Source organism: Cetorhinus maximus, chromosome 7, assembly GCF_964194155.1.
Source record: "Cetorhinus maximus chromosome 7, sCetMax3.hap1.1, whole genome shotgun sequence".
Lineage (NCBI taxonomy): Eukaryota > Metazoa > Chordata > Chondrichthyes > Lamniformes > Cetorhinidae > Cetorhinus > Cetorhinus maximus.
In genome coordinates, this window is record NC_135885.1 from 136,102,194 (window position 1) to 136,117,140 (window position 14,947).

The 14,947-nt window shown below is 44.5% G+C and overlaps 1 protein-coding gene across 5 annotated transcripts in view; it reads left to right on the top strand.

The window, feature by feature from the left end:
- The window catches only part of LOC144683022 (dachshund homolog 1-like), a 551,253-nt gene that overhangs the window by 255,262 nt on the left and 281,044 nt on the right, over window positions 1-14,947 (top strand). For 4 of the 5 annotated variants that reach the window (XM_078546003.1, XM_078546005.1, XM_078546001.1 and 1 more), the window contains exon 3: window positions 7,016-7,180. In XM_078546003.1, coding sequence (XP_078402129.1) covers window positions 7,016-7,180 — 165 coding nt within the window. The remainder of the gene's footprint in view (window positions 1-7,015; window positions 7,181-14,947) is intronic. The other variant, XM_078546002.1, reaches the window with a different exon arrangement.

The window sequence follows — 14,947 nt, forward strand, 5'->3', positions numbered from 1 at the left end:
AATTTGTCATAGCTTTAAGAAACCTCATCCCGCTCGTGGATGAGGGTTCCTACAAAATGTAAAGGTCGCTTGGCCTTTTCGTTTGCCTGCCAACCGTTAGGTTGGATGGGCGGCGTAAATTTGAAGCTAATTAGTTTATTAATGGCCTTAATAGGTCTTTCAATTATCGGCGGGCACAGAGCCAATTCCAGTGTGCGCCCGCCGAGCAAAATATCGCGAGACAGCGTGATGACGTCGGGACGCACGCCCGACATCATCGCGCATCATATTACATTCCGGTCTGCCGGGCACACGCCCACAGAATGTAAAATTCTGCCCATAGATTTTTTTTACATGTGCCAATGCCAACTTCCTTTCAGGCAATGTTACCTGTTGAACCATGGAGCCTATTGTCTTTTTAACTGCACTTAACTCATTGTAGATGGGTGGCGGCCGGGGAAGAAGCATCGCAAAGGTTGTTTTTTTCCTCCAGGAATGGCTGAACTAAATTGGAAATGGCTCAGGTGATTATTGCAATGCGAGCACAGCTGGAGCTGGTGTTTAGTGCTGACATCATGGTTTTCAGGTGATGATTTGAGACGTTACTTTAAGGTCATGTTCTTGTCCACGAAGATGACTACAAAGAAATTACATCCTACCTTAATCCTTCCAAATTATAGACCCTAATAAGTGAGAAACAATACATTCTGGTTTCTTTTTCACAGCACCGTGTGTGCCCTGTTCTCTCGATGTAAGATGGGTGATGAATGATGTTCGTCAACTTAGGAGCAATAATTTGCATTTAAATGGTGTTCTAAGGACAAGAGAGAGCTAGAGAGGCAGAGAGGTTTAGGAAGGGAATTCCAGAGTTCAGGGCCGGGCAGGTAAAGCCATAGCTGCCCACGCTGAAATGAAGAGAATTGGAAATGTAGGAGAAGCCAGAATTGGAGGAGCATAGAGATCTCTGAGATCTGTAGGGCTGAGCAAGGTTGCAGAGACAGGGAGAGGGGAATGTAGGTCAGGGAGCTCTGGGGTGATGGGTGGACTGGCCTTAGTGCAAGTAAGGATACAGGCACCAGAGTTTTGGATAAGCTCAAGTTTAGGGGTTGGGGTACAAGGTGGAAAAGAAAAGACATCCATTTCTACACCGCCTTTCATAAACTCAGCTACTGTAATTATAGCCACTGGATTAAATGCCTCAAAATTAATTTGCTGCCTATACAGTTTAAGAGTACAGTGTTCGGCTCCATCTGAGTGCGATGCACAGAGTCTCACATGATGACTCCTGGAGAAGGTGAGGCTTCATTCAGAGACTCAGGACACGGGGTCATAACCTTAAAATTAGAAGCTAGCCTGTGCTTCAGCAGTGATTCAGGGGAAACTTCTTCACGCAAAGGGGCTGTGAAAACCTGGAACCCTCTCTCCCAAAAGCTAGAGGGCGGTTGAAAATTTCGGAACTGAGATGGCTAGATCTTTAGGCAAGGGTTTCAAGGGTTACGAGTTCGGGCAGATGGAGTTAAAGTACGGATCAGCCATGAACCCTTTGCACTACCTCGTATCCTTTATTCTGCAGAAATGCAACAGGCTAATGTAAAACCCTTGATCGGAGTACAGAAATTGATATTCATGGGCGAGACAAAATCAACGGCGCGTCACTTCCAGAGTGCTGCACTAGTTACAGACTCCGTATTTAAATGACCCCTGCATACTGCTATTTTCTGCGTTTATCTGTTAGAATGCAAACAAGCTTTTAAATGATGTGCCCCTTCTTTCCAACCGGAAAATCAGCTTCACACCATCTGCCTATCAGATGTTTAGAAACTAGGGCTGCGTATTAATGCCACATGCTTTTTTTTTCTCCTCCCCCTCCCCCCATGCCTGTAGCCGCACCACTCGTGCTGCTCATAGCAGCGTCCGAGTCATGTCGCCGAAACGCTTACGACGGCTGAGTGATGAGATATTTATAAAACTGATAAATCTCTGAATTAACAGGAGTCGGAACACCAGACTTTATCCAATAAGTAGTTTCTTAAAGGACCTTTCTAGACTTCTTCTGTCAGATGTCATTTTGATAAAGGCGAGTCTGTCTCTGCCTTCTAGTCCCTGGCTATGTTTTTCCTTGTTTGCACAGCCTGACTTGCTTGAGACTCTCAGTTTGCTCATTTAAAGGCATAGAAGCCTGGAATGACTTTATTAATCCCCCCCCCCACCCAGTGTGTTTTGGAAATAAAGAAGTGTTTTGTTCACTGCTCATCTGATTTCTAGATTGCTCAATTCACAGCACTGTCACATGATTATCACAGAGGTTAGCTGAGAATTGACACCAAGATGCTGCAGGAAAAGCAACAGCTGAGCTAATTCTCTTCTAACGTTCTGCAATATGACATCCTCATAGGCCGAGCCCACGTTTGGGCCCGCCCAGTTTAAAGGGATCACAAATCTGGGACGTTCATCCCTTGATTTCAGAATGATCACAGGTTGCAGGGCAACGTATCCCACCACCAAACCCTCCACCAGCACCAACCTAAGTTTGCCGCCAGTGTGGCTTGTCACTAGGAACGACAGATCATGGAACTGACTCTTCAATTCATCACCACTTAGTACTTTCAGTGACAGGATGTTCAACAGCTTAAAATACTCCATACGTAAAAGAAAGGACAGACACTTAAAATTGAATTATTTTGTCAGTTGTTTTCTTCAGGCCAAGTAGACTTTGTCTACTATGTGTAGCCTAAATCCCACACGCCCAGTATTACAAAGCACAGAAACAGGCTATCTGGTCCAGCTTGTCTATGTTACTACTTGTGCTCCACACAAGCATCCTTCCACCCCTCTTTCCCTAACCTGATCAGTATAACCATCTATTCTTTTCCTCCTCCTGTGCTTATCTAACTTCCCTTTATATGTACCTGTGACATGACACTGAAACCCAATGACAACACCTGCACTGATTCATCCAAGAAAAATATTTTTCCATTGGCATTATGTTATAATGGTAAAAAGATATTTAAAGCCGTCTTCAGTAATTAATTAAAGTACACTCCTGTTAAGAATTATTTTTCTCCCCAGTTCAAAACGCGTAAGTGTTCAAAAAGGACACACACGTCAGGGGCAGAATATTGCGCTCGTCGAGCAGGCCCGCGCCCAACCCGGACGAGCGTAAAATGATGCGTGATGACATCAGGCAAGCGTCCCGACGTCATCGTGCACTCGCGCGACATTTCAGTCGGCAGGCGCGTGCTGGAGTTGGCAACGCGCCCGCCAACAATTAACGGGCCTATTAAGGCCATTAAAGATCTAATAAATGAAATCTTTCGCTCCCTTCCAACTTTACGGCTTGGGGGGGGGTGGGGGGACAAAAAGGCCAAGCGGCCTTTGGGCTTTTTTGTGAAACCTCATCCACGTGCGGATTATGGTTGCGATCAGTGATTTAAATAAAAATAACAATTTTTCAAATTAGCTTGCGACAAGTCACATCTTATGTTATTAACATTTTTTAATTCTTGTTTTGTTTATTTTCAAAAGTCTTCATCTTGTTGAGGCAGCTCTGTGCCTCAGGGAGATTTTACTGCATGCACCCGTTCTCATAGGTGAAGTTCCGCGCTCACCACCTCCCCCCCACCCCCACCCCACCCTTCCCCCCACTACACAGGCAGCACTGAGCGCTGCAGCGCGCGATTCACACCATTAGTTGGCCAACCAGCGTGAAATGGCGGCCGCGGCCCGATCGTGGGTGGCAGTCCGAATCGCAGCTGCTGCCTCTTGCCCTCCCCACCCCGCCCTGCCGAGCCTGCCCGACGACCGGAAAATCCTGGCCCAGGCACATAATGAGGACTTAGCATTGCCAAACCAGGGATGACATATTCCTGGAGGCATCATCACACGACCTCATGCACCCAACTGCCCACCTCTACCCTCCTGCGATTGGGCGCCCAACATGTCCGGACTCATGACGGACGGTGCTCCCAGCCAATTGGAAAGTCCATTAGCCGATTGACTGACAAGTGGAGTATCATCCAAACCGCCTGTTTTCCATGTCCGATGTTTTTATAATTAATAAACAAAAGAGAATTTTCTCAGAGTAGTGTCAGTAATTTATAATTCTTGGGGATTTTTGCAGGGTTGGCAGCCCTATAAAGACCTGCGCCAGTTATACTGGGGAATCTTTTTGCACTTTCTTCCCTCATTTGGCCGTAGCCGTTGCAATAGCATTTACCTTGCTGACCATGTTGTAACCTCTGCTTTTGTTACAAAAGTACTATGAGCTTAAGACACTGGGCTCTGCTCCTCAATCACGACTTTTGGTTCTTAGATCGCAGCCTTGTGCATTGGAGATAGTGGTGGCGGGGTAGGGAGATTGGAAGGGAGGAGAAACTGAGAGGCCCTGTAACTTTAATTCTACAGTTAGGATTTTTATATTAAATTCTATATGTTAGAACCTGAACATTAGCGACATGCTCTTGTGTTAAAAGCCATACATGAAACTTGCATCTTTTAGAACGGGTATAGCAATCTCTGGTAGCTTGAGGGTATTGCTAATAAAATGTCTGGAGACGATCATATTAATTTGCATCCTCCATCAAGGAACTTATTTATGCAAGTAGTGGTGACTAATGTGATCAGACAAGTGTTGTTGTAGTGGCGTATCTCAAAAGGATTTGATTGTAGGTATGTGAAATAAACTATTCATGGTTGCTAACCCTCTAGGCTTGTTCAGGTCAATCTCAGGAGAAAAATCATTGAGAGAATGAAAAAAAGGTGTGTTTGCTTTCAGTTTCCATTCTGTTAGCGATAAGAATATCAAGAGATGGGAGCAAGGGAAAATGGCTGTTTGACTGAGCAGCTGGAGCTGGGAGTTCATGTGATAAAACCTCCAGGAATATGTCAACCCAGGGTTGGCAACAGTTAGTGCGGTGCAGTTTACAAGTTTTTACTGTCAGCAGTTGGGCTGTTGACTCCAAAGTGATTCCCAAGCCATCTAAGCTGTATTAATAGATCTGAGCCAGGTTAGTGGTAATAAGGGAGCTGTAATGAGGCCCCCTAGTTTGGAGGGTGTAAACTCCGCTCCCGATCACCTGCTGCTGATCCCAGCTCAGGAGCCGCCAAGATTGGTGTCGTTTTATAGCCACGACACTCCTTCCCCACTCTCACCACAGAGTTGAGTGAAAGACCTGCTGGAGCTCATTGTCAAGGCATAGCATGTAATGAATGGCCACTTGGTGATACTGGAGAGTGATTGGGGCCCTTTATCCAACAAGGACTGCATATCACGATGAGACTGGGGGAAGTTTGAAAGAGGAAAAAGAGCGTGTAAATATATGATTAACAGTGGGATTCTGTGTCATGTTATATAATACATGTGGACATCATAGATGATTAAATTTTGCCTGTAACATGATCAGCCCTAAGCTGCATTGGAGCATGGAAGTGTTAAGCTGATTGTCCTGGTAAGTATAATGCAGCAAGAAGTAAATTCAGATCGGCATTCTGGCTTGTGCACGATTTATATTTGAGAACCAGGAAGTAATTTTGCAGAACTTTTCCTCAGAGGATGAACAGGGCGGAACAGTGACTGTGAGGAGGATGGATTGTGCATCTTCTTTGGAAGAATCATGAACCAACCATCCCTGGCTCATTACCATTGTGATGATTATAGCCCCAAGTCAGACAATGGAGGTGTACTTATCATTGTTTCCACGGGTTCATTTTACCACTAGTGATGTCAGTGCTCAAGTTAGATCCATTAATCAACAGATTATCGCCAACAATAGGTTATTTAAGAAAAAAAATGACTGTGTATCTGTGTTTGTTTCAGAGTTTTTATAAAGCTCTTAGTAGCCAGCTTGTTTACGAATGGGGTATCCTTCTAACTTCTAATTCAAAACATAAGGCAACATGGAATGGTAAGATGACACATGCTTCCAAACTGCCTCAGACTTAATCATAAGAGCTACACTTAGCTCAAGTACTACAAGGAGGTTCTCCGTTGGCTGCCTGATACATGCTTCAATTTACTTGGCAACAAGCGATTTGCATCTGTCATCGACAACCAGCCCGACGTGAATCTTCAACTTCACAGCCTGGGCCAACTAAATGAGAAGGTCACGGAGTGGGGGCATTCAATTGCAAAACACAGATGGAGCAGTAAACTCCACATAGACTTCATACTTAGACACTTCCTTCATTCCAGATACAAATTCATGACAAACATCCAAGTAGGGCTTCACAGATGAAAGAACGTCAGATGTAAGTGCATGGATTGGTTTGGATGGGTAGTGACAAATTTCTAATGCTCTCCTCCCTTCTTTATCCTTGGAGGTAGTGATTCATGCCTATATCTGGGCTGAGGGTGATGGCAGGATTCCGATAAGTGGTCTCCTTCACCTGTGATCTTGAGGTTGAGTGTTACCTGATGACTTTGCTATGAAGGAGCATTACAACATCAATAGCTTGCATTTGCATAGCGCCTTTAATGTAGTAAAACATCTCCAGGTACTTCAGAAGACTAGTTATTAAGCAAAAGTTGACACCAAGTCATATAAGGAGATATTAAGACAGATTACTAAATACTTGATCAAAAGAGGTAAGTTTCAAGAAGCATCTTAAAGGAATAAAGTGAGAGATAGAGAGCCGGAGAGATTTAAGGAGGGAATTCCAGAACCTTAGGCCTAAGCAGCTGAAGGGATGGCTGGACGGGGCAATTAAAATTGGGCATGCTCAAGAGGCCAGACCTGGAGGAACCCAGAGACCTCGGAGGGTTCTGGGGCTGAAGGAGATTATAGAGATAGAGATGAGCAAAGCCATGGAGGGGTTTGAAAACAAGGATGAGAATTTTAAATCTGAGGCATTGTTGGACCAGGAGCCAACGAAGGGTCAGAGAACACAGGAGTGATGGGTGAACAAGTTAGGATACAGTCGGCAGAGTTTTGGATGAGCTGAAGTTTACGCAGTTTAATATACACCATCATAGGCTAATCTTAGAAGTGTTTGCCTATTTCACTATGTATCTCTTTTTGTCTCGTCGTCTCTTTATCAGGTCTCACGGCGGCAGCAGCAGCCGCAGCAGCAGCAGCTACCAATGCCGCCATAGCAGAGGCCATGAAGGCGAAGAAGATCAAACTAGAAGCCATGAACAGCTTCCATGGTAACAGTAACCAGCATGGTACAGAGTCTGAAAATGGTGACATGAACTCCAGTATTGGTGAGTTCCCTCAAAAAATAATCTACGAATTAAGAGTCCGACACATGTTAATATCAGGCAAAAAAAAAACGTAGACACAAAAAAAATCACATTTTTGCAAATACTGTGACATTGCCAATTTCGCATAGGCCTTGCTGAACACTTACTAGAGTTGCCACTGGGCCCATTTGAATGGACTGGTACGTTGCACACAAAGGCCCAGAAAATCCTGGAAGTAATTTTCTGGCAGTTTCAGAGTAACTACAGCATCAGCATAGAGTTGTTCCACTTTTCTTTCCTGGGAAAATTTGCAAATAAATGATTTACACTGGTTTTACGCCGAAACAACCAATATGCACGACTGCCCCAGACATTTGCATTGCTGCCCAGTCTCATTCGCTGAAACCCCACTTGGCTTGTTAAAATAGCTTTGCTCACATGCAAAAACTCAGGGCCCATGTTTTCCAGTCCCGCCAGAGGCAGGTATCGTCAATTGACTTTTGGCCGCTCGCCAAATTTCCCCATCCCGTCAGCGACGAATCCCGCGGCTGGCGGGACCGGAATTGATGGCCAAAAGTACAGGAACACTTGGAGTCGCTAGTTTTTTTGTCAATTTCTTTACTGGTTGTTTTTAGCAGTTTCTTTTACATGTTATTTCTCCTTATGCATAGCCGCACTGAATTTTCTATACCTTTGAATGCTTTTTTATGGCATCATTATGTATTCCATTACAAAAGAGGAAAGCTTACGATTGCATTTTCCCAAACATGCTGCGCTTTACATGCACAAATGATGGCTTCAAGCTTTAACGTTCACAACCCGATTGCTTGTTTCTGTTGATTTTCACTTGGCCTATGCCGGTTTTTATGTCGTGGCGAATGTTGATGCGATTCAGGAAATTTGGGTGTAAGATCGCTGTTAAAAACCAGGGGTGGGATTCTACGCCCCCATCGTGGCAGGGGCGGGGCCATAAAATGTGGCGAGCCGTTCAAAGGCCCATTGACTTCAGTGGGGACTGTGAAATCCCACCGGCGTAACATTCGCCTCATGCACTATTCCCATGTCAGTAGATTCTAGAAAATTCCTTTTCTTTTTAATGCACTTCTGTGTAGAATAATGTGCAATCATGAATAAATGTAAGACTTCGCAGATTCTTTAAGTTTGTTTTAATGTCCGTCATTAGCAATGCAAAGCTCACGGTTCAAACAGTGATTCCACCCTTCACTTCTCCGACCCACCCAACCCTTTCTATCCCACTCAAGGTCAGGCTTTGGACTTAAAACAATGTAACTTTGAAGATTCTAGGCTCTGTCATCCTGTAAATAGATTGTTGTTGGACGAGATGGTAAATACTTTTATAAATAATTCCTGATAACTCTATTACCCAATATCAAAAATTTGCTCGCCACATTTTACATCCCTGACTCCACCACAATGGGAAGATTTGGAGAGCGGCCAAAAGTCAATTGGTATTTATAGGGCCTTACAGGAGAACTCATAACAGTATCGATTTTAACACCTTGGAGAATTTCAGGGGGTAGGGAGGAGCTTTCTTTACACTTTCCTCTACAAATTGGTTTCTGTCCCCTCCATTTTGTGAAGTTGTTGACGCACATTTGCAAGCTTCCTTCTAGTACCTCACCCAAGTGGCCATTATCAACTGCCATTCGTCGTAGGATATTGGCCATGCTGTACCTCACAACTGAGCCCTGGTCAATCTACATATGTGTACTTCCAGCTCAAACAAGGGTTAGGAAGCTCTAACAAGGATTAGGAAGGACCAGAATGGTGAAGAGAGTTGAGATACTCTTCATCCACAAGAAATTCCACATGGCCAGTGTATCAGGTGAAGTCCCAGAGGACCATAGACTACAATCTCATTAGAGAGAGAGAGATGACTGGTGGTGAGTGTAACCTGAGGGTCATCACACCTCAGGCGAGGGGTGAGGTTGAGAAGGCAGGGCTGGCACAGGAATTGAACCCATGCTGTTGGCATCACACCTGCATTACAAACCAGCCAACTGAGCTAATGGAATCTCTCCAAAACAAGCTCCTATTGCCTGGCTTCACATGTTAATCCCTGTTTCGAACTGTGGGCAGAGGCGTGAAGGCGGGCATCTGACACCTCAAAACCAGACAGCTCCGGGCAGTTAGGACTTGTCAGCCTAGGTTGATGGCTGACCAAAGAGAAGGAAAACTCTGATTTTCAACCCTCAGCTGTGGATGCAAATAACAAAGCCTTCGTCGGCTGACAGCACAGACCGGACTGGGTGATAATGTGAAAGGACAGATGAAGGTCTCCAGCTTGTTTAGCAGCTCATCTAGACGTAGGGGAGGCGGTGGCATAGTGGTATTTCACTAAATTGATAATCCAGAGACCCAGGGTAATGCTCTGGGGACCTGGGTTCGAATCCCACCATGGCAGATGGTGGAATTTAAATTCAATAAAAATCTGGAATTAAAAGTCTAATGATGACCATGAAACCATGTTGTAAAAACCCATCTGATTCACTAAAGTCCTTTGGGAAAGTAAATCTGCTGTCCTTACCTGGTCAGGAAAACTGATTTTTTACTTACCTGGTCTGGCCTACATGTGACTCCAGACCCACACCAATGTGGTTGACTCTTAAATGCCCTCAAGGGAGCGACGCCCACATCCCAAGAATGAATAAATTTTTAAAAAGGACAACTTAAAACCTGCATCCTTGTGACACTTGTTGCACCAGTGCAGCATTAGCTGCCTCGTATGAGAGAGTGGGAGGGGCTCTGCACTTAAATATACTCAATATTTAGTTTGTTCAGCAAACCAAATCAACCAGCTCCAGAGCCTTTGTTAACCAGGCACTGTGGTTAATCCTGGTACCCTGATCATATTGAGCAGCTAACTTTACACAGGTCAATGGCTGGACCTGTGGCCTTTTTGCTCTTCATGTCCTTTAGGGAAGGAAAACCTGCATCCTTATCTGGTCTGGCCTACATGTGACTCCAGACCCACAGCAATGTGGCTGATTCTTAAATGCCCTCTGAACAAGGGCAGTTAGGGATGGGTAATAAATGCTGGCCTAGCCAGCGGTGCCCACATCCCATGAACGAATTTTTAAAAAAGATATTCATTAAATTTGCTGAGCCATTGGAATCGATGACTCAGGTTCGGTGAGAAGGAAAGAACAGCATTTGTAAGGTCTGGTTGACTGGTCTAATGTGAGAGGAGACGGGATAGAATCTTGTGTAAATGTTAGTCAAGATCGAGTACAATCCAATGTCAGGAAGAGGTGAAAACTCAACTCCCTTGAAATCAAAACACAGCCTTCTTTCTTAACACCACAATGAGCATGGTGGCAGAGACTGATGGCGGGATTTTCTGGTCCTGCCTGCTGGTGGGGTTTACTGGTGCCGCCAATGCCATTGAACTTTTGGCTGACTTGCCGCATCCACCATGATGGAACCGGAAAATCCCAGTCTTAATAAAACGCACTGCCCATGAAATTCCCACCATTTAGCTTGGCAAGAATGTTTTTTTTTATTCATTCATGGGATGTGGGCTTCGCTGGCTGGGCCAGCATTTATTGCCCAGCCCTAATTGCCCTTGAGAAGGTGGTGGTGAGCTGCCTTCTTAAACTACTGCAGTCCATGTGGTGTAACTACATCCACAGTGCTGTTAGGGAGGGAGTTCCAGGATTTTGACCCAGCGACAGTGAAGGAACAGCGATGTATTTCCAAGTCAGATTTGTGAGTGACTTGGAGGGGAACTTCCAGGTGGTGGTGTTCCTATCTCTCTGCTGCCCTTGTCCTTCTAGATGGTAGTGGTCGTGGGTTTGGAAGGTGCTGCCAAAGGAGCCTTGGTGAATTCCAACTGTGCATCGGTGGTGGACGGAGTGAATGTTTGTGGATGTGGTGCCAATTAAACGGGCTGCTTTGTCCTAGGCGGTGTCAAGCTTCTTGAATGTTATGGGAGCTGCATTCATCCAGGCAAGTGGGGGGTATTATCTGCCCCACCTGGACGACTGTGCATGATTTTGTTCGCCGCCTTATGAGAATGATATTCAAAATTGACAAGGGCCAACCAAGTTGATAGCTAGGGTTAGGCACTTGAAATGTAAAGAGAGGCTGCAGGAATGTTTACACTGGAAAGGAGAAGGATCAAGTCTGATTTACGATAGCAAAAGGTAAAGAGAGGATAAATATTTAACATATTCACAGATCCTACAACAAAATTACACAACCTCAAGATTAGAAGTGAGAAGACAAAAAGACAATTTAGATTTAATTATTTTATGTTGAAGGTGATGAAAGTGGAGAATGGCTGGCAAGGGATGAGAGATTGTATCGGCAACTTCTAGAGAATTAAATTTATTACCCAATAAAAATTATTAGTAGTGAGGTATGATAGGTGCTTTGGGATATGTTTCCAAGATACTGGAACTTGTCTGATGGTTCTGTGCATTCCGACGTCCTTACGTTCCCATCATAGATGCATATGTTAATGAATCACCACCAGGAGAATGCCAAGCCTAGCACTGGGTTTAACACCTCATTCAAAAGATGGCACCTCTACCAGTGCAGCACTTCCTCAGTGTCAGCCTAGATTTTGTGCGCAAGTCTCTGGAAAGGGATTTGAACCCACAAATTTGTGGCTTAGAGTCAAGAGTGCCACTACTGTGTGATTGTTGTAATGGCATAATTGTGTGTAATGGTGATTGTTTGTTTATCCACCACAAAACCAAGCTTCATCATTGTGTAAACTAACAGAAATGCATATTTCCCCCACAAAACAGCCTGCCTTCCAGCCCACAAGACACTGGCAGCCGAACAGACAAGACAAATTGGTGGTTGTTACTAATGCGTTTGTGTTGACTGGTTGCTTTTGTAGCCAGAACTGCAGTTGTACCAACCATTAAGACAGTTTGTTCAATATGAAAGGAAGAGCTTATGGGTTTTCAGTACCCATAAAATGGAGAGCAGGCCACCTACACCCTCTGGAGCTGAATATCCTGTCGATGCCCATCCAGGGTTCAGAGTCAGAGCTTCAGGCCCCACTCACTGGGATGTCCACAGTAGGCTTCCAACCTTGACTCAAAACAGGAATGTTGTCACTAAGCAATGGGTATGGAGCATGGGAAAGGGACTAAGCCAATAGCTCCTTCAGAAAGCCAACACATGAACGATGGTCCAAATGGCCTCCTCTTTGCAATGTAACTCCAATAATGACAAAACAGCCATTTTACATGCCATATTCTGAATTTCCTGGTTTTTGATGGACTCCTCGTGCATCAAAGTTCATATTAAAAATTTGATGTCTGTCGTGCATGATTTTTCGACCATTATCCCAAATGGTCAGAAAATGTTGTGGAGGGTTGAACTATAATTTCCAACATGCCCTTGATGGGCCAACCTCCCTGCAGAAAGCCCAAAGGCAGCTATCTACCCCTTCCTGCAAAGAATAATGCTCTTTCCCAGCGGACAGAGCTCTATGGGCCATTTGCCATCTCACGTAATCCCTGCTATCAGGAAGTGAGGGAAGTCTGAGTCATTGTCCTCTGCACTGACAACCTGCTGTTCAGAAAGTATGACCACCTAGATTATCACTTCTTTTCGTAATTGCTTTAATGCTGCTTCATGATTGTCCAGCTGGACGTGTCTTTTGAGGTACATGTAAAGTTGTAACTGCACTGTGTGATATTAGCAAAATGTGTTTGTACGAAATTTCTCCATCTGCTAGTTCAATTTAACTGAGCTTTTGACCAGTTCAAAGCAAACCAGGTTATTGGCTTCTTTAAAGTAGCAAGCAAATGCATTTTACAAAGAGCAGGTGGAAGTGTTTGCCACTAATACTGCATGACCAAAGTGTGCAGATGTGGAGGTGGGAGCAGAGTGAAGCCGGATGAGATGAATTTGAACTCCCACAGAGATGGATATATAGCTTTGCTTCCGCAAGGGGATGAACCTATCAGCTAAGCCAGGAAGCAAACATCAACTGACTGAAGCAGACAGGCTTCAAGTGACAGGAAAGCCCCAGGAAAAAGTGTCCTGACTTTGATGGTCACAAGGCTAGTCTTACTGGATGACCATGTCATATAAATTGATGTTGCTGGGCTATCTGATCATCAGTGAAAATAGTATTCTTGTTTCTCCTATGGATAGAAGGAGGTTATTCAGCCTCTTGAGCATATTGCTATTAAATTAGATAATGGCTGATCAGCACATGAACCCTGTACCCAACTTGGCTCCATTGCCCTTTATAGCTTGCCGAACAAATGATATTTTGAAATTTTCAATTGACCCCCACCCCACCCCCAAGCTTCAACAGCATTCTTTTTGACAGAAGAGAATTCCAGATTTCCACTACACTTTGTTAGAAGAAATGCTTCCTGAAATTAACTCTGAACAGCTCTGATTTTAACCAGAGGAAGTAGGATAGAGAGAAACTATCAAATGTTTTAATCACCTCTTAATCTTCTGCACTCAAGGGAATACAAGTATAGCCTGTGCAACCTCTCCCTTACATTTGAACTTTTCTTCTTGATTCCCTTCCTGCATCTAATGATGCATGAGGCAGGCAAAGCACATGCTTACATCTGATCCGTAGCTAGCTTTCCTGGGACAGGTTGCAGGCCTGTTGCCAGAGGCTGTAGTTTGAGGGGCATCACACCATATCAAGCACAGCTGACCCTCCCACTCTTAACCACCTGCCATTGGGTATAGCAGAAGGATTTACAGGTTGATGATCAACCTGTTTGGCCACGTTATGAATGCAACTTCCTCGGCCATCAAGCCCCGAAGTGGGACTTGAACACGGAGCTTCTGGCTCAGAGGCAGGGATGGTACCCACTGCACCACAACACGTCCTTTTAACTCCTTTAGCCCTGTTAAATTTCAGGGAATCTGTGCCACGCCCCTGCTAAGGCCAACATACCTTGTCTCAGGTGCAGTATGCAGAAATGAATGCGGTGCTCCAGTTTCTTTTAGGGAGCACAGATTATCAACTTGTACAACAATTAATGAGCATTAAGACCCTTTTCTGAAATGATTTCTTGTTATTTCATTGTGTTAATTTCTGGCTTTCTGTCATGTCTTAAGCTATGCTGTAGTAAGTACAATGATTCAATTCTACCTCTTACCGTCAGGATTAATGCAGCAACATGGGCTTGAGATAACCAATCGATCATAGCAGGCACACCTAAAAGCTTCTAACCTCCTGGAATGTTGTACGGTGAAAGGCTCTGGGAAGCTCCCATGTTCTTTGCTCTGGTATTATAGATTACTTTCACATTTGAACAGGGTAGGTCGGCGACAGTAGCTGGAAGCGGACAAGTTAAATTCTGAGGCATATTAACCAATATTAAGTAGTGTTAAGTGGGAAAAATGGCATAATTATGGTGTTTGAGACTATCCTTAAATCAGAAAATGCCATTGCTTAAACTTCCAGTCGTTCCAGGCCACCCAAACAGCATTGCTGTGGCACGTCACTGGTACAGTTGCTGGCTCTGGTTGGGTGCGCTCACCCTCTCGTCTGAACCTCCACCCTCTCCCTTCACAACCAGATTCCTGCCATTGGTCACCTGACACATCCATCCTCGTGCCGTCCCACTTCCCCTGGAATGTTAACAGACTTTCCATCACTCGATCGGATGGTTCTTGGCTGTTGGCCCATATACCGTTATCATCCTCCTCCGAACAACCCCCCACCCCATTTCTAATATTTTTACAATGAATAAAGAGAAGTGTTCAATGAGAGTAACATTATAATTTTTCTCTAGGATTGCTGGAAGTAGTGTCCATGAGCTCAAT